General features: G+C 41.0%; 1 protein-coding gene across 2 annotated transcripts; it reads left to right on the top strand.

The window, feature by feature from the left end:
• Positions 1-7,194: 7,194 nt before the first annotated feature.
• Positions 7,195-27,775, top strand: SLC5A7 (solute carrier family 5 member 7). Of its 2 annotated transcripts, XM_044992455.1 has the most exons (9): positions 7,241-7,375; positions 8,752-8,974; positions 15,561-15,674; positions 17,425-17,580; positions 20,100-20,248; positions 22,271-22,405; positions 24,462-24,615; positions 25,976-26,193; positions 26,910-27,775. In XM_044992455.1, the coding sequence occupies exons 2-9, from the start codon at positions 8,797-8,799 to the stop codon at positions 27,549-27,551; spliced, it is 1,746 nt and encodes a 581-aa protein (XP_044848390.1). In that variant the 5' UTR covers positions 7,241-7,375; positions 8,752-8,796; the 3' UTR covers positions 27,552-27,775. The 2 variants fall into 2 exon arrangements, with proteins under 2 accessions (XP_044848397.1, XP_044848390.1); XM_044992462.1 differs by lacking the exon at positions 8,752-8,974 and having other exon boundaries at positions 7,195-7,375.
• Positions 27,776-27,955: the final 180 nt, after the last annotated feature.

Here is a 27,955-nt window from a genome sequence, read left to right on the forward strand (position 1 = left end):
GAAACTAAGTACCATCAGGTTGGATGGTACCAGAAAAGTTCATCTGCACAGCAGGCAACTGTGGATGTCTTAATAAATAACAAGTCATGCGGTCTAATGGACAAGAGGAGCATAGGTTCCTAGGCAGGAGCAAGTATCCACTAGTACTGGGGATTTTAAACCCCACTCTGGCTACACAAGCAAGAAAGATGTACACAAAACGGTACACTGCCAGGCAATCATGGCTCAGATCATTTTACTGTGTCTTCTCCCATTACCCTTCCTGGCTTGCCACCATCTAGACTATTGGGGCTGGATTCACAAAAGGACTTAGGCACTTAACTGCCACTTTAGGTGCCTAAATCCCAGAATCAGGTCCCATTGGGATTCACAAAGTCCCTGCTCACCTGCTACTGACTCCCATAGGTGCCTAAATCATGCAGTACCTACATTTTTGCAATAAAAGTTCCCTAGGTGCCTATGTTTCTGCATGGGACCTGCAGCCTCATGTCAGGCATCTGGAAACCTAAGCTTCAGAGCAATACATGAACCAGGGGACAATTGTTGTTCCTCTGCCTAACTCACCTGCAAGGTCTGATCCAGTAGGTGTGTTGGGGAACAATAAAATACCTATGCCCTAAACTGAATAAAGCACCTCAAAATTCAACAGGCAAAATTATTGACAAGGCTTTTTAATGAGTGGCAAGCATGATGCTAAATTTTGAGCAAAAAGCCTCCTGAAAACCCATGTTTGGAAAAGATAAGAATATGTTGACATAAGTCACGTTGTTCCCCATCTCTTTCCCATTCAAATAAAAAATAAAGACTATATTAATGAATGTTTTAGGATGATGCACATATGCTGAACTATGATATCAACATATGAAGAAAATTGCTGAATGGTAGAAAATAAGGGTTACATTTTACTTGTTTAATGTTGATGTAAAGTTAATGATTTATAATAGCATAGAATAGAAAATGAAAACCAAATTTATGAGAGTTTGGATAAATGTGAAACTGAGTATGTGTTATGTTAAATAATGTTGATTGGAGGAAAGCTAATGAATATATAATATGGAAAGGTATAAGAAACCAAGTGAACAACGGGCACAAGCTGGAGAATACCAGACCAGAGAGCAGGGGCGGCTCTAGACATTTCGCCGCCCCAAGCAGGGCGGCGTGCTGCGGGGGGCGCGCTGCCGGTCGCCGGTAGGCGGCTCCGGGGGACCTCCCACAAGCGTGCCTGCGGAGGGTCCGCTGGTCCCGCGGTCCGCTGGTCCTGCGGCTTTGGTGGACCACCCGCAGGCACGCTTGAGGGAGGTCCACCAGAGCCACCTGCCGCCCTACCGGCGACCGGCAGAGCGCCCCCTGCGGCATGCCACCCCAAGCACGCGCTTGGCGTGCTGGGGCCTAGAGCCGCCCCTGCCAGAGACTGAGATGACCATCACGACCAGAAGAGCTCCCAGTACCCTGGAACTCAGTAACATAGGCCCCTGCCTGTGCTGCCTTATCTATTTATTATCTGTCATATATATGATCAGAAATGATAAGTGCCAATGATTCCATCTGAAAATTTATAAATAAAGGGGTGCCCTTTCCAGGACAGCACCATAGAAACCTCCAGGAGGTGAGGGACACCTGACCTCCGGCTTCACTTGCTTTTCTCAAGGTGGGAGGGTGCTCCCCATCCCCAGCTCACCCCTCCAGAACTCAGCATCCAGCCCCCACCCGGTGAGCCTCCCTGACCACCCCCGACACACCACATGAGTCAGCTGAATGCCATCCAGTCATTCCTTCTGTGAACCATACCCAAAAAACACCCGCACACCCTCGTGCTTCATGCCATCTACTTCTTTGCCTTCATGTCCCACTCTGACACCAAGTGGCAGGACCTTATCTGATCACAACTCTGGGCAGAGGTCTCCTGGGCCGTGTCCACTGACTCCTTAGATGCCTTTGTGGACTGGTGGGTAATGTCAGGGGTTTTCTGCCTAAGTATCCCCTTCTGGTTCCATGATTTTCAACCTTTAACATCACTTCTATTCCTGTTTTCTCCTTTTGTCCCCAGCAATCAATTGTAGCCTAGACTTAGTGGTTCTTCCCCCTTTATTGAGGCTTGTTGTAACTCGTCGGACTCACCCCTGCAGCGCCTCCTACTGGTTGCTCTGCGAATTAGCTCAGTCCAGCGCTGGAGCACCCTCTGCAGGCTGGTGATCCACCTGTTCTTAGGCCCCCCGTGTCCCTCCCTGGACCCGGTGCCCTTTTACGTGGGGTGCTGCCCCCTAGCAGTAACCCCTTTTCTCTCTGGGTCTCCCCTTCTGTCTCAGGGAACTCCCACCCTCTATCCCTACCTTGCCTCAGTGTATGGCTACTGCCAGTCATTGTCTAGCCCCACACTCTGGGGCAGACTGCAGTCTCAGCCAACTCATCCCTGGCAAGGAGGGTTTGGACCTGCTGCTTTGTCCTACCCCTGGGCTGCCCTCTGCAACCCCCAGTACCTGTTAGCCCTCTGCTAGGCCGCAGCCTGGGGCTTTCTAGGCTGGAGCTCCCCAGATCCTCAGCCTTCCCCAGCCCTGCTGCACTCAGGTATTCGGCCTCAAGCTAAGCAGCCAGGCCCATCCCTCTCTGAAGGCAGAGAGAGACTGTTTGGCTCCTGGCTTCCCTGCCTTCTTATACAGCCCTGTTCCTCAGTTTGGGGCGTGGCCCCCAGCTGCAGCCACTTCCCTCATCCGCTCAGCCTTGAGAGCCACTGCTCTCAAGCCCTGCCAGGCCACTTTTTAAACCCCTTCTCGCAGGAGCAGGGTCCACCCTGCTACACTTGTCTTTAGCTATAGGCAGACCCAGACCCACCTGTGCCAGTACTACAAATACTACACATCATCCAACTTCTGCAACAAATAAGGTCTTATATAGCCTTCAGGGCATAGCCCTGATTCATCCCTGGGGCAACGTGAAAAAATAGTATATGGTCATGTAATGAAAGACTGAATCATAATGCATATGCACAGGCAACCTTGATTCTGGTACTTCCTAACTTTTAAGAGCTTGATTTTGCAACCTTAATAGTGTTCTTTTAACATAATGTTTTGCATGTAATAATATAGACATCATTGCTCTAGGTGCAGTTATGAGTAATGAATGCTATTGGGTGCAGCTATATTACACTGATCCTGTCTGGAAGTGCTAACAGAGCCCCTCTCCAGCCAATAGAATGAAGGACTTTGGAGGGTACAAGACAGAGGTGAAAGTAAGCCGGTATGGCGTACCGGCAAGAGCCAGTATGCCGTGCCGGACTGCACTGGCTTCCGCAGCAGTGCTTGGCGCCCAGGCTGGGGCCGGGATTTAAAGGGCTTTGAGCTCCCAGCGGCTGCAGGGAGCCCAGAGCCCTTTAAATCCTCCCCCGGCAGCTCCGGCGGCTGGGCTGGGGCCGGGATTCAAAGGGCTTGGAGCTCCGGGAAGCTCCGAGCCCTTTGAATCCCAGACCCAGCCCAGCCGCCAGAGCTGTGGGGGAGATTTAAAGGGCTCTGGGCTCCCCTTTAATTTGCCTGGGAGCCCCGGGTTGATTTAAAGTCCCTGGAGCTCCCAGCCACAGCCAGTGCCCCAGGGCCTTTAAATCTTGAGAGGCCACGCCTCTTCCAGATGAGGCCACGACCCCCTCAGGACTCCGGCAGTACCGGTAAGTCCTGTAAGTTACTTTCACCCCCTGGTACAAGAGGAATGTGTTGGGATACCAACTGTAAATCCAACATCTGAACTGGTATGTTGCTGAGTGTGTACTTCTGGGGGAGGGGTGCTAAGTAGTTAATGCTGCTGATTTATATGGCTCCAATCCAGGACAAAACTGCTACCTCAGACTCTTCTCAGGCAGTGGAGTGAGACCACTTAGAAGCAGCAAAGGGAGTCTGGGAATCCAATCCCATATCAGAACTCAATGAACCTACAGATCTGATTAACTCCTTAGAGGAAAATGCATAATTTAATATGTTTGGGGAAAAATAACTAAGTAAAGAATTAGACACGTGTACATGGGAAAAGTAGACCTATACCCTAGTTTTCACTGGAGATAAATAATTTTGAAGGTGTTAGTCCATTTCTGCATTTCTGCATTTCAAATGGACAAAATTAGTTAGGACAATTTTCAGGAATGAGAAGAGGTACTTTTTTCCCCAATGCCTATAACCTGACTGGCTTGTTTAATTTTAAACTTTAGGGGTGACATTCTGGCTCCACTGAATTCAACAGGAGTTTTGTCATTGACTACAGTGGAGTCCTATGACTGTGTTTGTGAATTTTCATGGGATGCCATGAAATCTGAGCAGATACCACTCTAGCTCATGATGGAGGGGCAGCTGGGCCAAATCTGAATGGCATTGAGGCACTCTCCCCACCCCCATGTACATAGATTTGGGGTTTGAGCATTTAAGTGTCATGGTTTTTAAGCTTTTCGCCACAAGCATGAGGGATAGAAACTTTTTTTAATGAAATCTGAGATTCTAATGAATCCACAGGACTCCACGAGCTGAGGCTTTAAGACAAATACAAATATAACTAGACTTATGAAAAAAAATCATAAGAGTTGGTAGCAGTGTAGGTGGAAGATGAGGCTCTGAGCAGGTCTGCCTGGGTTGGGAGTATAACCATGGGAACAATAGTCCTGAACAGCAGCCGGGAACCATTTCTTCACTTTGACTTCTGCCCCACATTGGAGCCCATTTTAAGTGATAGTGAGGATGCCAAGGAGGGTAGCGAATGGCTCCCACCTTCCCCAGCAGGCACTGTCTACAAGCAGATTGTATTGACAAGGTATCACCAGAAATGCTACCACACCTTGGTAAGAAGAGCATAAAATGGCTGTTAATTTTCATATCCAAGAGAACAAGAGATCTAAGATATGGCAGAAAGTTAAGGTGGTAGCTATACCAACACCAAGAAAAGGCCATTCCCTTCCATATAGCTCCTTTCCAATACCACTTCTGACCTGTGTTTACAAATCCTAGAGTGATTAATTCTGCAAAGAATCATGCCCACAGTAGAGCAGGCTCTGACTGATGACCAGGCAGGCTTCAGATCTTATAGGAGCACTTATGACCAAGTTCTTGCTCTTAGCACCCAAAAAGAAAATAGTTTCCAACAGAAAGAGAAGACCGGGGCTGTGTTTCTTCACTTGATGGGAGCATGTGATACCACCTGGCACACAGCTGTGCTGTTAAGTGGTCAGTGATGTTACCTCCATGTGTTGTTATGGCTACAGAAACGGTGCTTTGAAACAGACAATTCCAAGAAATACTAGGCGATTAATTGAGCATTTGGAGGACCCAGCAGAATGGATTCCCTTAGGGATGGGTTCTTGCTCAAACATTTTTAAACATACTTACAGATTATCTACCTCTACCAACAATTTCAAGGCCATTCAAGTATGCAGATGGCATCTGCCTAGCTTCAGGAGACAGAGACTTCAAAAAAAACCATGAGGACAACCTGCACCAGTCATGTCAGCCATCTGTAGCTATTGTAAGAAATGGAGACTTAAGCCCAGTGTGTCAAAGACAGTGTTAAGTATCAGGGGGGTAGGCTTGTTAGTTTGTATCCATAAAAACAACAAGGAGTCCGGTGGCATCTTAAAGACTTATGCCCAAATAAATCCGTTAGTCTTTAAGGTGCCACCAGACTCCTTGTTGTTTTTTTAAAGACAGTGTTGTCATGTTTCTATCTCAACCACACCAACCCTACACAAGAGCTCAACATCTTCTTGAATGGAGAACAAATAGCACATGGCCGAAGCCACTGGGAGTAATTAGGAGTAACTCTAACTTACACACTTACCTACAAGGACCACCTCACTAAGGTGGCTCAAAAGACAAAGAACAGAAATGGCCTCCTAAATAAGCCTGTGGGCTCAACTTGAGCAGCTAACATGCAAACACAGCACTAGTTCTCCGATACTCAGATGGAAAATACTGTGCTCCTCTGTGGTTAACCTCTTCCCATACAAAGCTAGTTGATGTATAACCGAATCAAATGATGAGAATAACAGAGGCTATGAGACCAACAAACACTGATGGCTACCAGTCCTCTCTAATATGCCTCCGCCTAACATCAGGCATTATATTGCAGCAAAGAACCTCCTTAACAAATTCCAGGAGACACCACAACTGCCACTTTCCAAAAGATATGTGGGAAGTGCCTTGCCACCGACTCATCAGTAGAAGACCAATCTGGACTATGTGACCGACCACGTCTATGGTAGATGCTGTCATATTGTGGCTGGCAGAACAGCAATGAGCTGCTTCCTCTGTAAGAAACTCCTTCCTCATCACTCAGCTTGAGGAGAGACTGACAAGCTTCAAGCAGCCATGCTATCACTAGTGCAAGCAGAAGCAGATCAGATGTAGGGTGGGGAGGTGTGTGGCAAATGACCACAGCCGGGGTCTCAGGAACAGCCATCGGTGTAGCTGGTGTGCAGTCGAGGATGCTGCACACCTACTGAATGGCTGATCTGTGCTTTGTGATTTTGTGCTTTTCTGTCAGGAGGACTTTCCAGACTCCACACTGCTGATCCTGGGGCTACTGAATGACTAAAATGTGTGATGCCTTCGTAAGCCCTTTTGACTTTTTTAAATGTATATATCTCTCTTTTATCTCCCTACTTTATATTTTGGATTTTGAACTTTTTTCCATTTTTATTGTACCACTTGTGCACTCGCTAATACTATCTACAACAAACCTTCTCTCTCTCTCCCTTTGTCTCTCATTCATCCCTACCCCGCCTTCCCACCTGATGCCTACTCTCCCTCATTCCCTTTGCCTAGTGCATGCATAGTTTAATCAGCCCCTTCTTTCTCTTGTTCCCTTCCTCCTCTCATTTCCCCTCACCTTTTCTCATCCCCAATCGTTTCAGTTCCTTCCCTTCCTTATTCCCTGCTCCTCTCTGACCCTTTCTTTTATTTTTTTCTCTCTCCCTCTTCTCCCTTTGATCATTCCCTCTCTCCATTCCCCATGCATGGCTCAGTCAGTCATTCTCCTTTGAGTCATCTCTCTCCCCAGTCCCCCCTTGCACTCCGATATCTCTCCCCCCCCCAGCTCTGACAGACACACTCCCCACATGGAAGAGGGAAACACAGTGAGCCTCTTAGCTGGAGTGATGTGTGACTGCCCTTGCGTCAGTAGTGTGCCGTGTTGTACAGGACACTATGTGCGTTTGCTCTAGTAGATGTGATGCTCCTGTGGGGCTGGAGCTCTTTGCAATGTAACTGTCCCTTTAAAAAAGGAGAAAGCTTCTCACAATCTACCTCTGGACAAAAGGCGCTGGGATCTGACTGCTTGACTCCAGTTCAAGAGACAGGGGAGACAGAGAGCACAGAAAGAAGGGGAAAGAGGAGACCCTGCCACAAAAGAGGTGAATGGGGGCAGGGATTGGAATTAGTGACACTGGGGAGGGAAAAGCTTTGGAGGGGAAAAGCTTTGGCTGAGTGATGCTGAAGATGCAGGGAACTGTGTGTGTCTGGATCCTATTTTTGCTGAATGGGAGAAATAACTCTAACTTGCTACTGTAGCTAGTAGGCAAGCTCAGGGTTTGCCTGTGCGAACTCAGAAACTACAAGCTACCTGCTTTGCTTGAATGTAAAGGTTGGTTATGTATGTCAAAGGTAGTGGATGGTGATATGTGGGGGATTGGAAGAATTTGCTACACTCTGTCTAGATGACAGTAGTATTGTCAATTCCTGGGGGGCGAGGGGTGTTAAACTTCACTTATAGACTTGTATGGAAACTTAAATACTTTTTTTATGTAGAGATCCACAGTATACATTAAAGATAGTATATTTTGCATCAATATCTAGTACATAAAAATACAGGGTTCATTTCTTTGTATAACTGAGAGTGAGTTCAAAGAAACTGTGTACAAAGGTGCACTGAATAGGGATATTTCTTAATAGTATCTATCCTCTAGAGTTTATTTATGTAAGATTATTTCAATTACACTTGTCTTCTATTTGGCATGTTTCACTGTTCTGACTTTTTTAAATGTACAGAGTTTTTCATTTATAAAATTAAAGACAAAATTGAAGAAATTCTTGTGGTGTGAGAGGAATTTTTCTTATCGAAAAGCAAATACAGATGTGCAAGAGCAGGAAAATACAGATGTATAAGTACAGGAGATGAATGGGGAGTTAATGTGGGGAGGGAAAGGGTATAGATTCCAAGACTTAAGTTTTCTAGTGTGGTTATTATTTGTCCACAGCTTTTGATATTCCTTAATGTAATTTTGTAGCATGGATTTAAACTCATTAAAAATCCTTTGTAAAAATGAACAGCTCATATTACTAATATCTTCTATTCTGGAGGCTGTACGCGAAAGTATTTCTTGAGTAGAGAGGTCTACTATATCAAGGAGTATATTAAATAATTAGAATTACAAGTGATTTCTTGCAAGGCCCTAGTTTTTAGCAAGATTGTTTTGTTTAACTCATGTAATGCTAGTTTTCTGTTCCTGAAACAAATTTTAAAAAATTAAGTAACAATTTGCTTTTAGTTTCAAGGGTTTGTCAGAAGTTTCTGAAATATTGGTGTAACCTGGATTGTTTTAAACACAACTCATATTACTTCTGGTTACATCTGAAATAACCATTTAATAAAATAATCCATATACTCTCTTTGATGAACTGCTGAGTTTCCTTTATATTCTGGTTCTAATTGGTCTCATGCCATGTATGATTTGTTTGCTTTGCTTTTATCAAATGTATAGTGTATAATGTATTATTGCATTCTCTCCAGAGATCTTAATGAAATAGCAATCCAGGGAACAGTCGTGATTTCGACATGCCTTTCCATGTGGAGGGGCTGGTAGCTATAATTGTATTCTATCTGGCAATCCTGTTTGTTGGAATATGGGCTGCCTGGAAAACCAAAAATAGTGGCAGCGATGGAGATCGCAGAGAAGCTATCATAGTCGGTGGAAGAGATATAGGCTTGCTAGTTGGTGGATTTACGATGACCGGTATGATAAACCCTCCTTTTTATACCTGAAACATAGCATCTCATTCTTTCTTTCATATGAATAAAAGATATAGACAATATTGTGTTTTGAATAATGCAAAGTGGAGAAAAGAAATCTTAATTTCAATGCACAGTCATGATTTAAGATGGATGATTTTTGTTTGTTTGATACTGTATTTGTTTAATGAATAAGTAAATATGCCAGTCATTTAAATCATCATTATTATATTCTAAAGGAAGAATTAACTCTATTTATTTTACACTGATGCCGTATTAATCAGTAAAATAGAGACATTTTGGGGGAGTAATGATTTTAAATAGAAGACCGAGACATCAGAATTTTTCAGTGGAATGAATATACAGTTACTTTTATTATAGCATCCCAAACCTGTGGGTTAGAGATGTGTTTTGGGGAGAAAAAACTTTAAATGCAGAAAGGAATGGGAAAATATGCTGCAGCGATGAGCATTTTTGATGCACTGGGCCAAATTTAATTCCACTGATTTCAATAGAATTACACAAGGGATTATTTTGGCCTATTTTGCCATAGTTTGGCAAAATGACTTAATAGTGTATTGTGCATATTCATATTAGCAGACAGAGATTAGGAGAAGATTTGAGTTCTACTTTCAGTCATTCCAGCGCAACCTCTGAGACTCAAAGGGGTGCACTGGAGTGTCTGAGAGAACCACTGGACTAACGGAAGACAATGGGGCTACTCGTGTGAGTAACTCTTCAGTAGTATGAGTAAAAGCATCACAATCTGGTCCTCAATTACAAGTGTTTTCAGATATTCTATCTAATTTGTACAAAATTACATTGTATACAAACTGAACTGATATCTTTTTATTTAAACATATGTCATTTTGGTTTAGAATCATTCACATTTGTGATATTCTTAATGCAATTCCAACATGAAGCCCTTACACCTCCAATTTGGATTGATCAGATTCTATTGAAATTTCTTTCTTGTGATGTATTTCCAGCTTCAGAGTTAAGGAAGAGACTCATAAAAACTAAGAGCAAAATTCTGTGGTCCTTAATCAAGCAGAATTCCCACTGACTGCAATAGGAATTTTGCTCATTTAAGGACTGCACATTTGGTTGTTGACCAGGAAAATTGTTCAGGATGTTGTTTAAAGCCAATAGATTCTGAATCAAGACCAAAACTCTACTTCCCTCCCTCCACTGTTGTGTAGTGTAGTGTGTTCCTGTTGCCTGCTGAACTGCCACTTCTCCATTCAAAGGGGGCTGGATATCACTGACTAACTCTGGTTGGAACTTATTCGCCAAAATGAGGCAGTAGAAGTGACTGGAAGATGACGATTCCATTTTGTGGCAACTTCTGAAGTTTCCAAATTTGTTTTACTTCCACCTTGGAATGAAACCAAAACCTCTCAAACATTTTCAGGAAAGGAGGGTGTGGGGAGGCTGATGGTTAGGGTTAGGCCTCCGCTGTGGGAGACCCAAATACAAATCCCTGCTCTGCCTGATTTGGGATCAAAAACTCCACTCTGAATCAGGCAGAGCAGGGACTTGAACCTAGGTCTATTATATCCCAGTCCTAACCACCAGGACACACACATCCTCCTGACACAATGCCATTATTATGAAAACATTCCAAAGGTTTTTCTCCCAAAACAAAGGAAGAACAAAAACAAATTTTTTTGAAACCTCAAAAGTTGCCACAAAACAGAATTGTCATCCTCTGATCATCTGTGCTGATGATGTTTCCTGTATTTACACAGGGTCCAGTCCTGATGTCTTTGCTCAGGTAAAAATCCCATGTACTTTAAAGTGTAAGGCTCGATCATCCAAAGAGTGATGCACATGCTTAATTTTACATGCTGTGAGTAGCCCCACTGAAGTTAATGTGGGACTACCAACCATGCATAAAGTTAGTCCCATTCTAAGTTCAATGACACTTTGCACAGTGCTCAAATATACACATATTCATACATTTATGCAGAATCAGGGCCTAAGTCTTGTTTGAATAGGGATGATTGGACCACACAGTTTGTAAAGCAGGATTGAAAGGCAATTTTTAAATGCAAGATGATGATAATCAACCATAATATACACAAAACTGCCATGTTACACCTTGGTATTTTGATGCCTCCGAACAATGGGGGATTTTGATTTTTGTTGAGTATCTTGTGATATCCAGGCAGAATGAGTTAAAGGGCAGTATTTTAGTTTGAGTTTTGAAATTCCTGAATTTTAGGAATATTATTCCAACATAAATATATACCATTAATTCCCTTAATTGTTTAAATGCTAATTCATTAACAATGCCTGTCTTGTAAATGAGAACATAAATGAAAAACTGCTTACTGAGCATCACAGCACACCCATAGCACAAACATGTGGAACAAAAAAACTTCAAAATTTTAAAACTTCCTTTTTAAAATTGTATTTATTAGAATAGGACCCAATTCTGCTACCTTGATGCCTGCTGAGTAGTGCCTTACTCCACAAGTAGTACCACTGAAATCAAAGGAGTGACCCCTAGGGTAAGGTGTTACTCAACACGAGAGTGGCAGAACTGAGTACCTAGATTTTAATATCAAATTGATGGCCCATTTCTAGAGTCCATGGGAATCTTTGGATTGAATTCAATGGGAGTAGGATTCGGCTTAGATTTATTAAAATTTATTTTTCAAATAAGCATTTGGACAGTTTATAAAATGTATACACCCACTTAATAATGTCAATGGGGAAAATCTAAATGGAGGTTTATGTTTCTTAAGAAACAGCTGTATTAAAAAGTAAATAACATGTTTTAACACAAAATGGTTCAAAGCTGAACATATCTGCTGTTCTCAAAATACAAAGTGTTAGAAGACTGAATTATGGACAAATCACAAAATTTCATTTTAAACCTGAAATTGTTTAAGATGTATTGAAGAACAAATTAAGCCTTTAACTCATGTATCATTTTACATGTATAAATTTGAATATGAGCAAAGTATTAGCATTTTATTTAGTAAAAAAAATTACCTCGGAGATGAGATCTGTGGCAAATTTCAGCCCACCATAAATGTTTATGGTTGTGACTAAACCCTGGGGGAAACCCTGGGAGTTGTTTAATCAAAATACTGCCACAGCCTAACAAAAGTGCTCCAAATGAAGCCATGATAATAATGATCCTCGAACACTGTTCTTCATTTTAGTCAGAGAGAACGCTACATTTTCTTACACGATGAAAAATTATCAATATGCTTGTGTGATCAGTAACTTTGTTTTACAAAATCTCATTAGCTTGATAACAATTTGAGTGATCAGTCAGCAGATTGTTTTATAAAGAAATGCTAGCTGGTTTTCTATCTGCGTAACTACTAGAAAAATCCAATATTGTGATACGTGTTGACATGGAAAGATCATTTAATATAAATTTCTGTATTTCTCATCTGAACTAAAAGCAGAATTTGACTCCACATCATAATCTATAACATTGTAACCTATAACATAATCTATAACATTTCTCTTGGTGTACATTTAAAATGGAAAGTTGGTGTTGTCTGTATTTCATCCAAAGTGCAGGCAGATAAAAGATTAAAATAGTCTCCCTTATGTGACTGACTCTGTAGATTACTAGTTTTTTATTCCCTGTGTCTGGCTTGTTTAAAAAAGGGAGATCACACAATAACTACATTAAAATAACTTAAAAATTGGGGCTTAGCAAAGCTAAGTATCAGAAAATATACATCTAAGAATGAAATTTCATCCTTCTGTCATCCCAGCCATTATGGCGCTTATTTACTTATTTATTATGATGTATGCATTCCCAAAAGAGCACCTTCCCAATGTTCTAGGTTCTTTCAACAGATGTTTAAAAAACTTGCAAATTAAAATATAATTAGAAGCCACTCCTCACCGCCAAATCCAGAAACTGACCAACCAAAAAATTAACACTGAACAATATTCCACCATATCCTCAAATACCAGCCCTTTCTCCTGAAAGCCTGGGAAAATAGATGAGCTCTGCAATGTCCAGTGAAGATTAACCAATTTGGGCTATTTGTGATAAGAGTGGAAAGTCATGGTGCTTCCATGGAGAATGTCCTATCAGCATCCTCTCTCTCTTACAGACTGATTTTGCTCCTGCCCAAGCACCTGCCTTGATCATAGCTATAGCAATGAGAGAGGCAATACCCTAATTGAGTATAAAATAGATTTCCTGAGGTTTGCACATATCTCAGAGATCTGATTCTGGGGGAAGAACTCCTTGTTCATGCAGGGAGGTGGTGAGAGCTAACACCACCCCCACAGAATGGTTCAGGAAAAGGTCTATTAAGAGATCCTTGGGTATAACCAGGTCAAGAGATGTTCTGCGCCATTGTCAGAACATTCTAGATATCAGAAAGAACAATACAATGATCTGTTATCTTACATATGCAACCATGTATATACATTAGTATTACTGCATGAGCAGTTTTGTGAGGGAAGGAAACCGAAATGACCATGAAGTGAAGCCCAGCTGTTCTTTCCTAAAATGAAAGATTATCCCATTAGAAATGTGCTAATATATTAGAAACAGCACCTCAGAATTTTTGTCTTATTCATATAGTATATGATAAAATTTAAAAAAAGAGTTTGGTCTGGTACTAAGGAAGCGGGTCAGTATTTCTGGGTGAAAAAAAGCTGTGCTGCACAAAATAATCCCTTCAGAGCCCTGATATACATACTCCTATATGATTTATAGCAGGTAAAATGACTAAGCAGCATAGGAAGAGAAGTGGGTGCACTGGAATGAGAAAGTCAGGGGTCCAGACCTTTACTCCCCAACCCAAATGCAACCAATGCTTGGTGCAATTGATCTGACTCAGCCAACAAGTTATTCCAGCCTGGGACTTTGAGTACTGGGCACCACTCTACAGATTCTATGTCCGCCTTCCCTAGTGAAGAAGGTAAAACTTCCGTCCATCCACCTAAGCATTTTCAATGTAGACATTACAATCATAGTATCTAGGCACTTCAATCCCATTACTATATACTCTTTAACATACAGCTAGCAACACATATCACAGGCATGTCAGGACACTGGAGAACCAAACTGGACCATGTTTTCTCTAGCTTTTCCACCCATCCCTGTTAGGCGATACAAAAGCCTATAGTATGAGCAGTATGTCAGTGATTCTGTAATACTGGGCCCTGGTGCCAGGGATCAGTAGTGGGGTGAGTGCTCTTTCTATCTCTCGATATCTGTGCATGCATTATTATCATTGCCAGTGTCTCTGTATCGTGCAATAAATCTTGGCAAGCTACCAAGATGTCTACTGACAACAGCAGGATCACAGGTAGAAGGATTTGGCCACTCTTACCAGGAGCAGATCTTCCGCTGCTGTCCCAAATACATCTCCTCAAAGATTTGCAGCTGAATACTGGACCAGGGCTATGATTCTGAATGCAGAATAGAAGATATTCATTATTTCTCTTTGTAGCCAGAACCAGAAACTGTTAGCTTTGTTCCTTAGCCTGTGGAAATGTACAAGATTTAGCTTCAAAATTAAAAAACACACAAACCCATATTTTGTACATGCTCAGTGGCTGAGTGATATTATTACGAAAAGTCTGAGAGAATACTGTAAACAATCTCCCATAAAAGTTTATTAACATTTTTACATAATTTGTTTTCATTTGTGTTCACCCCCCACTTGTCTTTGCTTTCTTCAAATATTCTAACAAATTAGTTTATTGGCATGAATGTTTGTAGAAACAGTGATTGCTGACAGCATATTGCAGAATACTCAGAAAAAGTGAATTTCGAATCACAAGTTTTTACACTGGAATTATGATTCTAAGAGTTACATTCCTTCTCATCTAATCAGGAAATAAGAACAAAATCTTGTGACCTCCGTGTCCAATCAAAACTGCTCAGGTTTTGCATTTCTAAAATCTAACATTTGTAATGAACTGCCCATGAACAAACTACAGAGCCAAACATTAATTCATAAATCTTATTCAGAGAGTATCTGTACAAATACATTAGAGAAAATAAAGATCTATTTGCAGACAATCTGCAAACAGGAAAAGAAATCATATTCACTGCAATTATTTGCTATGAATTATTTGCCCAAATCTAATTACAATACACTTCTGTGTGTGAGCTCTGCATTTGAGACTTCGTCTTGATCCTCAGCCTCCCAGGTCTGGTAATCTGCCACCAGAGACAGAATGAGTGCATTAGCTTCCAGTGGTTGGGAATATCACAAATATTGCAGTTCTTTGTGTGAATGAAAGCAGGACTTCTACATATAGCACAACTCAGTTCAGAAATGTATCTTTAGAAGGCTTAAATACAGATGAGACAAAGTCTAAATATTTTGGTAGAAGGACATGCCCACCATAGCTCTAATTTTTTTAAATGGCATTTGTAGAACTGAAAACTGGCTAAATCTGGAGATTTTTTTAATTTAGCTGGAGAGTGAAACTTGAGACACATTTTAAGGACCCTCATTGGTTAAACTCTTGTTCAATTTAAATGTTAAGAATTTTCTGAGTTGAGTTCTGTTTATAGTTGTATGATAAATGTGGACCATCAAAATAGGGTTTATGTTTTCAGTTCTTCCTCCTCTTCTTTTCAGCCACCTGGGTTGGAGGAGGCTATATCAACGGGACAGCAGAAGCTGTGTATGTCCCAGGCTATGGGCTGGCTTGGGCTCAGGCACCCATTGGCTATTCCCTTAGTCTGGTTTTAGGTAAGCAAAAATAAATTAGTCTCTCCATTTCTTAAAATATACAGATGTTAAAATTGTTATTGGAATGCCCGCAATTAGGGCCTGATGCAAAGGGCATTAACATTAATGGTGGGCCTTCCAGTGACTTTAATGGGCTTTCAATCAGGCCCTTAGAAAGGAAACTAATGCATTACTAATTACTGGAAATAATTTTATATCTTAACTCACCAAGACTTCCTTTGACACCCAGAGGTTAACCCTTCTGAATGCACTCGAGGACTACTATAACAATATAAAGCTTTTATTTTGAGTAGATTTTGTTTCTTTCAGATTGGTCAATGAAAGGTACTATATATGGCCCTCATCACCCTAATATCTGAGAACAATCTTGAATGTGTTTATCCTCACAATACCCCTTTGAGGCAGTGAAGTGCTATTATCAAGATTTTACAGGTAGAGAGCTGAGGCAGAGAGGCTAAGTGATGTGCCCAAGGTCACACAGGAAAGCTGTGGCAGAGCAAAGAATTGAACTGAAGGTTCTCAACTCCTATGCTAGTGCCCTAAACAGTGGACCTTCCTACTCCTCAAATTCAGAATGAAAGTCAAAATATACCAAAATTAGGAGGCTTACGCTGAATGGCTGCTAGTACGTAAGGTATAAAGTATTGACAGTGTAGTTCTTTGTTTGTTTTTTAAATACAGTACTTTTGACTTCATAAATATAGTCTTACAGTTGTTTTAAATGGACATAGTATATTTTATTTGCACAAAAGGGAGTTGTTCTGACATCACAATCCCTTTTTTAATTAAAAAAAAACAGAAAGTAAAATTCATTGTAGAACAGGGGCTCTCAGATTTCTTCATAGGATGGAGCACCACTTAATAAAGCTATTGTCTTGTGAACCACTTTCCTTCCCATGCACAATAGTATAGATTAACTCCTGACTGATTTGTCATCATCTTATTATTTAACATGAGATCCCTGTATCAACTACAGCAATTGTTTGAATGGAAAAGTACTCTCAGGAATGTATGTATTTATTTTTATCTCTTGGTAATGTGCTAAGTGTCCTTTCTGATAAAAATGGATCCCACTGTTTAGTTTGGCTCTTCACTTCATTTCCACTCCCTTCTATTCTGTTCCTTTGTCTCCTGCTGATGCTTTTCTGCCTCTTTTCCTCATCTCTACCTGTACATCCTTCCCCTGCCAGGTGGCTCCTTGCTCCCCCAGATATGCTTTCCAGTCATCTAACCCTGTTCTTCTCTTAGACATAATGTTGGGTAAATTCCTTCCTTTCTCATGCTGGGCATTCATGTCTGGCTTGTGGATACATCACCAAATAAAATTAGAGCAAAAAAAAAATTGCAGTCCTGTTCCAATATGTTGATCCCAAGCTAAGCGCCTTTACATTAAATGAAAATGAACTGAGCACCACCCACAGCAGGCTGAATGCACTAAAGCACAGAGCCTTGCAAATCCCTATTTTGTTTTTCATAACCAGGCCATGTGTGTTAGTGTTGTGCTTGTACATAGGGTAGGGGGTGTTAAATGATTTTCATTCATATTTATCCTGCTCTTTGAACCGCTGTTTTCTTTACATGGAAAAATAAAACTTCCTTTCATATTTAGAGGATATTTTAATTACATTTTACATTTCTTTAAAAATACAGTCCAACGGACACATTTACACCAGTGAAAAGCAGCAGTGTTTTACTGACTATAAATGCATTTCTCCACTAAAGTTGGCGTTTTTTGTTGTTTAATTTTTAGGTGGTCTATTTTTCGCAAAACCCATGCGTTCCAAAGGCTATGTGACAATGTTAGACCCATTTCAACAGCTTTATGGAAAAAGAATGGGAGGGCTGCTGTTTATACCCGCTCTAATGGGGGAGATGTTTTGGGCTGCAGCCATCTTCTCTGCGTTAGGTAAGGGACCAGCGGTAAAAACATTAGTTCACTATCCAGAGGGAATTTTAGAAAATCAGAAATGCATAACAGAAGCACCAGTTCAAAACCAGCTCCTGAACCCAGAAACTACTTTAAAATGCGAACTACCCTGGCCAAACAGTTTTTAAAAGGACAGTTGTCTTGGTTTAGACTAGAGATACCCGATTATCAGAACCTTGATTATCTCAGTATACTTTAAAGCATTTTGTGATTTTCAGTCACACAATTTTTGTTGACAGCCTCAAAATCACAGCAACCAGGAGTAATAGCTGTCAAAGAAAGAGGATAGTCACGCAACATTTTTGATAGTGCATATAAATGCTATAATCCCTAGCATTCGACCATTGTAGGAGACCTAGCTGTAAAACAATTTCAATGGATCATAGAACATAGAAGCTGTGACTGATCGATGAGCCTAAATCTCGTTAAACTCTGAATGCATCTGTATTTAGAAAAATAAATAACATTCTTAGGTTTCAAAAATGATTCAGAGAACTAATGGAAACATGGTTCAGAAAGGAAGAGTAATATCTGTATATAGAAAATCACACCTCCATTCTCCCATCCCTATTAGAGATTTGAATTTAGCTATCCCTTCAAAAATGGAGAAAACTCTTAAGTTAAATCACCATTAGTGGTCGTGACTCAAACCAAGTAACACACAGCGTGCACATATATAGTACTGCTTTACAGGGGAATCTTTTTTTAAACAAAAAATAAAATTTCAAGCTCCTTTCCAACTGTGCTCTGATTAACTGCAAAGCACTGGGGAACTGGTTCTCCATAATTTCATCACAAGACCCTTAAGAATCTGAGAGCAAACTGCCTGCTGAGGTGATGGGAAGTGAATGACTCGAAGAACTTTCTGAGAATTTAAAATGTTCTTTCTTTTTGAATGAAGATTAATTGATTTTTGAGAAGGCTTTATGTTGTATTTCAAAGCAAGAAAGTAAGTATTATGAATGCCTTTCTAGCATATTATATTAACAAGTGGTAATTAAAGACTATAAAATGGAGAGGTTTCTCCATTTTAGCTACTATTTGAACAAAGTCAACCATTTTGTGCTACAAAATTTACTGGACCATTCTCCCCTATGAAGGTTATATCTACTATGGGGAATAAGTTTTGACTCTGAATTTCCTCAGAGTTCTTCACTTGGGAGAAAGGGACAGGATTTGCAGCAGTCTAAGAAAGATATGTGGGTCCATCCCTGAACCCAGGAATCTTGGAGGCTCTCTGAAGGCATCCATGAAGCAACAGCATGCCTCCCACTAGCCCCCTGAAGCCCTGAGACAACACAGCTTCTGCAGGAGCTGTACTGCTAGGTCTTTCCCAACTATGGGTTCACACGGACCTTAGTGATTACATACAGGAGAGATGCCACACCTGCAAGTCATTGTGATGGTTTAAATTAAACATTCTGCAATTAGTGGGGGAAGGATTTTTAAAATGAATGATAAAAGATGCACTCATGTGAGACTTTTTTTTTCATCTAAGGAAAATATACTAATTGCTTTATTGAGATTCACTGTTTGAATGAATGTTAAAGTTTTGTGCTATAGAAATAAAGTGTATTTAATCAATACTACAAAAGCAATTAATTTCTAGAGTAATGTCCATCATGTCCACCACATCTGGAAACACAAGGGGCTGGCCACTTTGCCCCCACGTAAGCAGCTCAAAGTGGACTTAAAGCAATTGAAGAAGGTGGATGGAGAATTCCACCTGGGCAGGGAAATTAGCCTCTGCTGTAAATCCAGTGGAAGTGTCTCTTCTCTCCCCCCCCACTTATCCCAGCCATTCCTCCACCCTCCACCATAAGAGGAGGGGTGTAGGCAGGCCAGGGAGGGGAGGGAGGCTCATGGAGAAGCACAGCTCCACTATACCCATCATCCACTGATGTAAGTAAGGTCCATCCCTGTGCAGCACTAATTGGTGCCAGAGTTGGGCAGCTGTGAATTAGGGAAGCCAACATAGCTTGGATAGAGCGTGAAATCAAAGCCATAGTCTCCTGGCCCTTGTGAGGGCACACAGTGTGAGGAGAGGGTGTATGACAGAGCCTGCCTTCCTTCCCTCTTCCCAGCCTTGGTCAGAAAGAGGCAGAATTGCAGTTGCTACAATTAACAGAGCACAGGATCTGGGACTGCTCTCTCCCTACTCCTTCAAGGGCATATGGTGTTGCAAATGAGGTGTGGAGGAGACAGGGCCATATCCCTGCCCTATAACCAGGCACTCGCTCGTAGAGTTGTCACGTGGAAAGGGGTGTAGCTGCAAACACGTAATCCCAGTATGTTCAGGAGCTCCAGGAGGCTTTCTGTCTCCCTGGGATGAGGCAGAATGCAGCTCCTTATTATCCACTGGATCTTAAAAGCAAAAAAACAGGCCAAAGCAAGCAAAGTACAGTTTTATTTTGCAGACTGTGACATATCTTGAAACTGGCGTCTGAAAGGAGACTGAAGAGAGCAGAATAGCTAAAGTCTTTTGTTTTCCCCTCCAGGTGCCACCATAAGTGTGATCATTGATATTGATGTCAATATTTCAGTGATTGTTTCTGCCCTGATTGCAATTATGTACACCCTGGTGGGTGGACTCTACTCAGTGGCCTATACTGATGTGGTTCAGCTCTTCTGCATCTTCCTGGGGCTGGTGAGCTTGCTCCTTTATATTTTGTTGTTGTGGTGGTCTTGCTCTGGAAAATGGGCCAAATCGAGAGGCCCAGAGCCCAGACTAAATGGCCGATTGGGAACTAAGTATGGTCACTGGGAGTGGGGAGAAGAAATCCTTCCCCTCACCATGCTGCCAAGCAGTGTGGTTCTACAGAGATATTACTTCAGCAGTATAAAATAGCCTTTCACAGACCCAAAGAGCTTCTGCTCGAAGGAGGACTGGAAGATTCTCACAGCAGTGGATCTACACACCTGTCCTATAACCAACCAGTCCTGCCCCCTTTTCCTCATGCAAAGCCTCCACATCCAGAACTGCTCCCGTTTGATTCCAGAGGGACCTCTGTGAGCACAAAGCTGCATTTGTGCCAGTGAGCCCATACACTGACACCGTGTAGGAGTTTGAAGGAGGGACACAGGACTCTATTCTCCAGCTCGTTCCATCCCTTTGAACCACTCAGGCACTGCCAAACCTCTTGTAATTCCTCCGTTGGGATTGCACCTGGTATAGGGGAGTCCCAGCTGACGTAGTCATCTCCCTCCCAGCAGCCTATCGCACAGAGGGTGAAGAAGTGCAAGAGAGTGAGCATCCAGAGGGGGGACTGCTTCAGAAATCCCCAGCTGGCATATGGTCCCTAGGGCACCATAGCCTTCAGGCACAGTTCAGTGCAGTCTCTAGACTGTCCTAAACTATGCCAGGGTTTGGGATTAGGGCAGAGAATTACTGAATCCACTGATCCATTACTGAATTTCCAGAGAAACCCCTCCCTTTCTGTGCAGTTCAACATAAACTGGACGCAGCAAAGAATCTGCCCTTTAATCATTGTATGTGTGTATGGTACATACAACAGCTACATTAAACGAACATTATTAAGATTGCAAAGTCAAACATTCAATTCTTAAAAAGCAACAGAGAGTCCTGTGGCACCTTTAAGACTAAAAGATGTATTGGAGCATAAGCTTTCGTGGGTGAATACCCACTTTGTCAGATGCATGTAATGGAAATTTCCAGAGGCAGGTATTCACCCACGAAAGCTTATGCTCCAGTACATCTGTTAGTCTTAAAGGTGCCACAGGACTCTTTGCTGCTTTTTAAGAAATGAATGTTTGACTTTGCAATCTTAATAATGAGAGCACAAGAGAGATAGCCTCCCTGTTCTCAGTTCAGGTGCCCAGACCTGGACTCAGCACAACTCACAGCACCCAGAGCGTCAATTGAAAGGAAGGTGCTGATCAGCTCTGGGCTGGAGCATGCCCAGTGTGGATAGAATCTTCAGAGATTTTAGTTCCTACAATCTAAGAAGATCCTACTGAGAATATGTGAATTGTGATTTTTCTAAAGCTTGGAACTTGACTAAATTTGAGCAGAATGTCATGGGGATGAACAAGGCACATCCCTGGGGCAAACACCAGCCCCTCTTGCCAAATTTCAAGTGACTGCTCCAATAACAGGGACGTGCAGCTGGTTTCATTTTCCTAAAGGGGACTCAGCTTTCAAAAGTTTGGGAAACATTGATTTATAGCATAATTCCCTCTTATCTATATACATTTGGTTTTTATGTGTACCTACATTTTGTGCCAAACTTTCCACTGGCATAACTCTGCGGACTTCAGTGCTGTGGCGGATTAGCCACTGGACCAATGGGGCCCCTGCACAGGAGTGCCAAGCAGGCAGGTGGGGGTGAGCCCCTGTGCCCTAACCCCATTTCCTTGGCAGGACCACCAGGCGAGCAGAGTGTGGAGCAGGGGAGTGGGGGGGCTTCAGGCGGAAGGGGTGGGGAGGGGCCCCCCACTTGCTCTGGCCCAGGGCCCCACAAAGCCCTAATCCACCTCTGCTTCAGTGAAGTTACACCAACAGAGAATATGATTCTCTTATGATTAAACTTGGCATTTGAGCTAAAGCACACAGTATGAGGAAAAATACTGAGTAAAATTTTTCATACAATAATTTCATAATTTTTGCACAGACTGTTACACTCAATAAAATGTCACTCTTTGGTTATAGTGGATCAGTGTTCCTTTTGCAATGTCACATCCTGCAGTTAAAAACATTGGATTCACAGCTGCGCAGAAAGAGTCTTGGCTTGGATCCATTGAATCACTTGATGTCTATTCATGGCTTGACAACTTCTTTTTACTGGTAAGTAACGCCTTGTATGAGAGAATAAAGCATTTAATCATTCATAGTGTATTGCCATGTGACGTGTAAATGTAAAGTGGCTAATTAAAAGTTGCCAGTAAACTATGCATGGAGGTTTTTAACTTCTTCACTGCTGATGAATATACCAGCTATATCCTGATAGTCAATTGATTTCAATGAAATTTCAGTAGAATATGGCAGCAGAGCAACTGAAGTAGAGGGCCATCAGCAAAGCAGTTAAATATTGTTTAGCTAAAAGAGTTGACCTAGTTAAAGTTAAGGAATAGAATAGGGATACGATTTAACAGATGGCATTCTTGCCAGAGCATTATATTGTAGAAGGCAATAAATACTATATACAGCTGATTAAAGATGCCACAGGTGTAGGTGAGTAAGAAAACCTTGGATGGATGGACAGACAAATGCATGCCAGAGTGAAACTGAGTTTAATATTTGCAAAATCCATTTAATATAGGAACGGCTGGTAACTCCGTGTATTCTTAAGGTTGCCCAACACTTTGCATTATAGCATCCTTCTTTTCAGTTGCTTATAACTTTGGACGTATAATTTTCCATTCCAGGTGAATGCCTCAGGCTGAATGAATTTATTTATTTATTTATAAAATTTCAGCCAAAATGGTTCAGCTGTTTCTGAGAATGGAGTTAGAAAATACATGGGGTTTTTTTGCCTATATTAAAAGATTCTGCCAACCTTTCCTTTGAGAAGCCAAGCACCCCCATGCTTTAGAGCAGGAACTTGGAATTTGATGCCCTGTGTGCCAAGGATGTAACTTTTGCTATCCCTCTGAAAATCAGGCAAATGTGGCCAAGTTGGGGAAGGAGTAGAGGAATAGAACATATTACTCAAAGGGAAGAGGTTTGTTTGGTGGTTCTGAAGGTTCCAACCCTGTTGATGGCCCATGAGGTTGTCAGTATGGTGCCACGTGATGGAATTTCTGTTTCTCCATTTGCTTTTTTTAAAAAAACATAGGTAGTTACATGCATAAATGCAAAAAAAAATTGTGTTAAAAAAACACTATTAAGACTGTAAAGCCAAACATTCAAAAATGAAGAAATGTCAGAATTAAGGTAGCCTGTGCAACCTTAATTGGGCCACTTTGTGTGTATGCATTATGATAACAGTTGTTAACTATATGATCACATACTATTTTTTCTACAGGACCCCTGCCACACTCAATGCACAGGATGGCTGGTGCTCAATTAATGAGCAACTGCTTAATAGTTTGTTTTTTCTTTGTTCAATGTGTGGCCCCATTCCTTATATTTTGGACACTATTCAGACCCTGTTCTCAAGACAGACTTGACATTGCAACCTTAGTAATGTACTTTTAATGTAGATTTTTGTGTGTCATTTTAAATTTACTCAAACATGATTCCTGTTATTCAACAAGATAGAAGAAGAGATGCACCATTTTAAAAAGAAAAAATATTGTTTCTCTACCATTATGATGGTTTGAAAGTTCTGTGCCACTGCTTTCTTAGACTTTCCATCGGTATTACTTTGGCTGCATGGCTTAGAAGAATTATTTGAAGACTGGGTTGAAAGTACATAGTTGCATGATTTGGAGGTCTAAAACATATGTCAAATACAAAGAAATGTTCATTTCAAATCCCACTGGTGCCTAAGGTAGATCTTGTTGGCTTTAAGAGGGTGCTCTGTATGTCAATTCTCCATCTATGAAATTAGTTGATAATATTTCCTAATCTTTTTTGTAAGGCTTAATTAGTATTTGTGATGCTCATTGAGATTTTTGGATGACTGGTGAAGTGCAAAGTATTAATGATAATTATTCAAGGGACAGAAAAGGAGAGATGTGATTACACATCAAAAGATTTCAGTGTTATTTGAGATGGTGAAAGTATTCAATTGTTATGGGTTGTGCCTGCTGAAATTTTCGAGAGTATATATAATTGAGATAGTAACAACACTGGATAGGAGCAGATTATTGGTGTTTCTTGTTACGGTGTATATAAATATATCAAAGAAACCCTCAGTAAACCTGAAATGATAGAATATTGTTTATTGTACTTGCAGATGTTGGGAGGAATCCCATGGCAAGCATATTTTCAGCGAGTTCTTTCTTCTTCATCTGCCACATATGCTCAAGTATTATCCTTTCTGGCTGCTTTTGGCTGTCTTGTGATGGCCCTTCCTGCGATACTCATTGGTGCAATAGGAGCATCAACAGGTAAATGACTGACCACAGTGAATGTAACTATGGCTATCAGTGTGTGAAAACCCTTATAGAGTGTGTGTTCAATATAATCCAGCCAGGTAATATCATTAAACTTCTCCTGATTTCCTTTACACAAGAATAGACCTGAATGTAATTGTATAGAACATTCTTCTGACTCCAAGTATCCCGCAGCTCAGTCTAATGATGTAAATATTTAATATATTTTCAATACACTCATGAACTACCTATTGTAAATGTATAAAACTACCTTCTATTGAATGGAATCAGAGCAAGTTAATTGTGTATGTCATAGACCTTATGCAAATACCATCTAACAGAGATTCTACTATTGTTCAAGTGGTACAACCGTGTGCTATTACAGCTGGAATTTTGTCCCTGTTGCTGCCATTATTTCGCCTCTCCTAGATGTTCACAGACTTGGTACAATATTTTAGTTTGCATTACATCCTGCTATTAGCTATTTATTATTAATCATATAATTCCTGTTTATATTGCCTAGGAGCCAGTCAATGATCATGGACCCATGTTGTTAGGCATTGTGCAAGCATAACAAAAAGATATTTCCTATTCCAAACACCTGGGCAGTGGCTATGTAGGTAAAGCCAACTGGTGTTCAGCAATCGCTGACACATATCCTGGGCCATTTCTTCCTTCTACTCCAGTTCAGCAACAGAATGGCAGGAAAGGTGGTTGCTCCTATTGTTGCACTGCTCTCTAGGGAAGTCTGAGGTCTTAACACATCATGCTGTGCTGCCCCAGGGAAGTGGTCAATGCAGAACAGTGATGTGCAGCACCAAGAATCTGTTTTCTGTGATGCTGCTAATGACTGGGAGGAGTTGGGGGCAGAAGACCTTTCGTAGACCGGGCCTCATGGTTGACGGGGATAGTCCAGTGCACTGATTTCAAAGAGTCAGATGAGGGCAGCAGGCTATGTGGGCACCCAAAAGATTCCAGGCAGTCAGGAAGGTTTGAGGGCCACTGCATCAGAACATAGCAACAAAAAAGAAAGGGGCCTTTCGGGTGCAGAGGTTAGTGGGGATGGCGCTAGCACAACTCATCAGTTTCATTGTGAAATCAGCACAGTTAGTCAGGTATATTTGGAGTGTTCATTCTGAAATGAGCCCACTCCTCCAACTGAACCTCAGGTGGTACAAACCCCCTGCAAAGCAGAACAGCTGGTTTAGATTTGCTGCACCATCTGAACTCAAATTGGCAAGGTTTGCATAGGCTCAATGAGCATGAATGAACATGACAATATGCACTGGCTCACTGATTATTCACAAAGGCAAAGAAGTCAATATGTATCCTACACAATCAATTACGTATATATGTATATATATTTGTATTACAGATTGGAACAAGACTATGTATGGTTTACCAGACCCCACAGAGAGGGAAGAAGCAGATATGATTTTACCAATTGTGCTTCAATATCTTTGTCCTGTCTATATTTCTTTCTTTGGCCTTGGTGCAGTATCTGCTGCTGTAATGTCATCAGCTGACTCTTCAATCTTATCAGCGAGTTCTATGTTTGCTCGAAACATTTACCAACTTTCATTTCGACAAAATGTGAGATTAAATTTCAATTTATTTTTGTAATGAAAAGGGCTTGGGGAGACTTTCAAAGTGACACTGAAAATTTTCTCCATTTGTTTCTATCTCTAGTAAGATAAAAAGTAACATTTCTCTTATTACAGTATATTAAATGAAGAAAATGAAAAATCACAGAAATCTTGGTAATTATGATTAATTTACATAGGTGAAGAAGTAACATCTGCTGAAACTGCATTTAGCTCTATTCATGATGTTACAATATACTTGAGCAATTCCTAATTATTATTGTCAGTACAAGTTTTATTAAATCATTAACTATGAGACATTTTCAGAACACCAATTAACATAAAAAATGCTTAGAAATCATTTGACAAATTGAAATTGAACAGAATGAACTATATAAAAGCCTGTCAGTGTAAATGAAGTGATATGTTCTCACATCAACAAATTGTTTCATGATGTGCTTATTTTTAAAATTCAGTTCTGTCTACTTGTTCTTTTGCTTGTGCACTATATTAAACTATTTTTCCCTAAAGCTGCAAAAAATTGGGGGTGACAGCCACGCTCTTTGAATTTTTTTCTTCTTACATGCTATATATCTTGCTAAATCTTTCACAATATCTGATTATGCAAAATCCTCTGATTTTTCAGTCTTGTGTATGATCTAATCATAATAAAAGTCATACATGCATTACTATGGAAAACTAACACTTTTTTTTCTTTTTTCTTAGGCTTCAGACAGGGAAATAATTTGGGTCATGCGAATCACTATTTTTGTCTTTGGAGCATCAGCGACAGCAATGGCACTGCTAGCTAAGTCAGTTTATGGACTCTGGTATCTCAGTTCTGATCTTGTTTACATCATCATCTTCCCTCAACTCTTATGTGTGTTATTTATCAAAGGAACCAACACTTATGGTGCCATTGCAGGATATTTGTTTGGCCTCCTTCTCAGAATTACTGGAGGAGAACCATACCTCTACCTTCAGCCCTTGATCTTCTATCCTGGTTACTACGCAGATAAAAATCATATATACATCCAACGCTTCCCATTTAAAACACTTGCTATGCTCACCTCCTTCTTCACTAATATTGCAGTCTCCTACCTAGCAAAATATTTATTTGAAAGTGGTTCTTTGCCACCAAAATTAGACTTCCTTGATGCTGTTGTTGCGAGGTACAGTCAAGAAAACATGGACAAAGCAACTCTTGTAAAAAGTGACAATATTATATTAAATGAGCTTGCACCGGTGAATCCTCGGCGCAGTCTGACACTGAACTCAACTTTCACAAATAAGGAGGCCTTCAGTGATGTTGATTCAAGTCCAGAGCTATCCAGTGCTGAAGATAACTTGGTGACCAACACAAAATGAAATTCTGCTTTCACGTAAAATGCAGTGCAACAGGGTATTCCATCATGAATGGTAAGAGGCATTTTAGCAGAAGAAAAACAGGGACCAGGAATAAAATGCCACTGCACAATTCTTTAAATCACTTCTGTGAGAGTGGGAGCCTGTGAAATAAACTGTTGTATTTTATTATCAAACTCGTTGCGTTGGGTTATAGAATATCAAACAAAGGATAAATTCCGCATCTCCCCCCCGCCCCGCCCCATGCAAACAGATCTTGATACTACATAATTTAATAAATATATAAAACACAAAATATACGTAACAGAAAATAGTGAAAACTATTTAGGTCAGCCAGTATATAAAGATACTTGACATTTGTATTCAGTCATCTGTGAGATTATGATATGGTCACTCTAAAATAATGA

The sequence above is a fragment of the Mauremys mutica genome, chromosome 1, assembly GCF_020497125.1.
Source record: "Mauremys mutica isolate MM-2020 ecotype Southern chromosome 1, ASM2049712v1, whole genome shotgun sequence".
Taxonomy (NCBI): domain Eukaryota; kingdom Metazoa; phylum Chordata; order Testudines; family Geoemydidae; genus Mauremys; species Mauremys mutica.

Coding starts and splice junctions, on each gene's coding strand:
- SLC5A7 (XM_044992462.1), top strand. CDS start 7,195: ATGCTCCTGTGGGGCTGGAGCTCTTTGCAATGTAACTGTCCCTTTAAA. Junction 22,406..24,461: donor TTGACAACTTCTTTTTACTG/GTAAGTAACGCC, acceptor TTGTACTTGCAG/ATGTTGGGAGGAATCCCATG. Junction 24,616..25,975: donor TGCAATAGGAGCATCAACAG/GTAAATGACTGA, acceptor TTTGTATTACAG/ATTGGAACAAGACTATGTAT.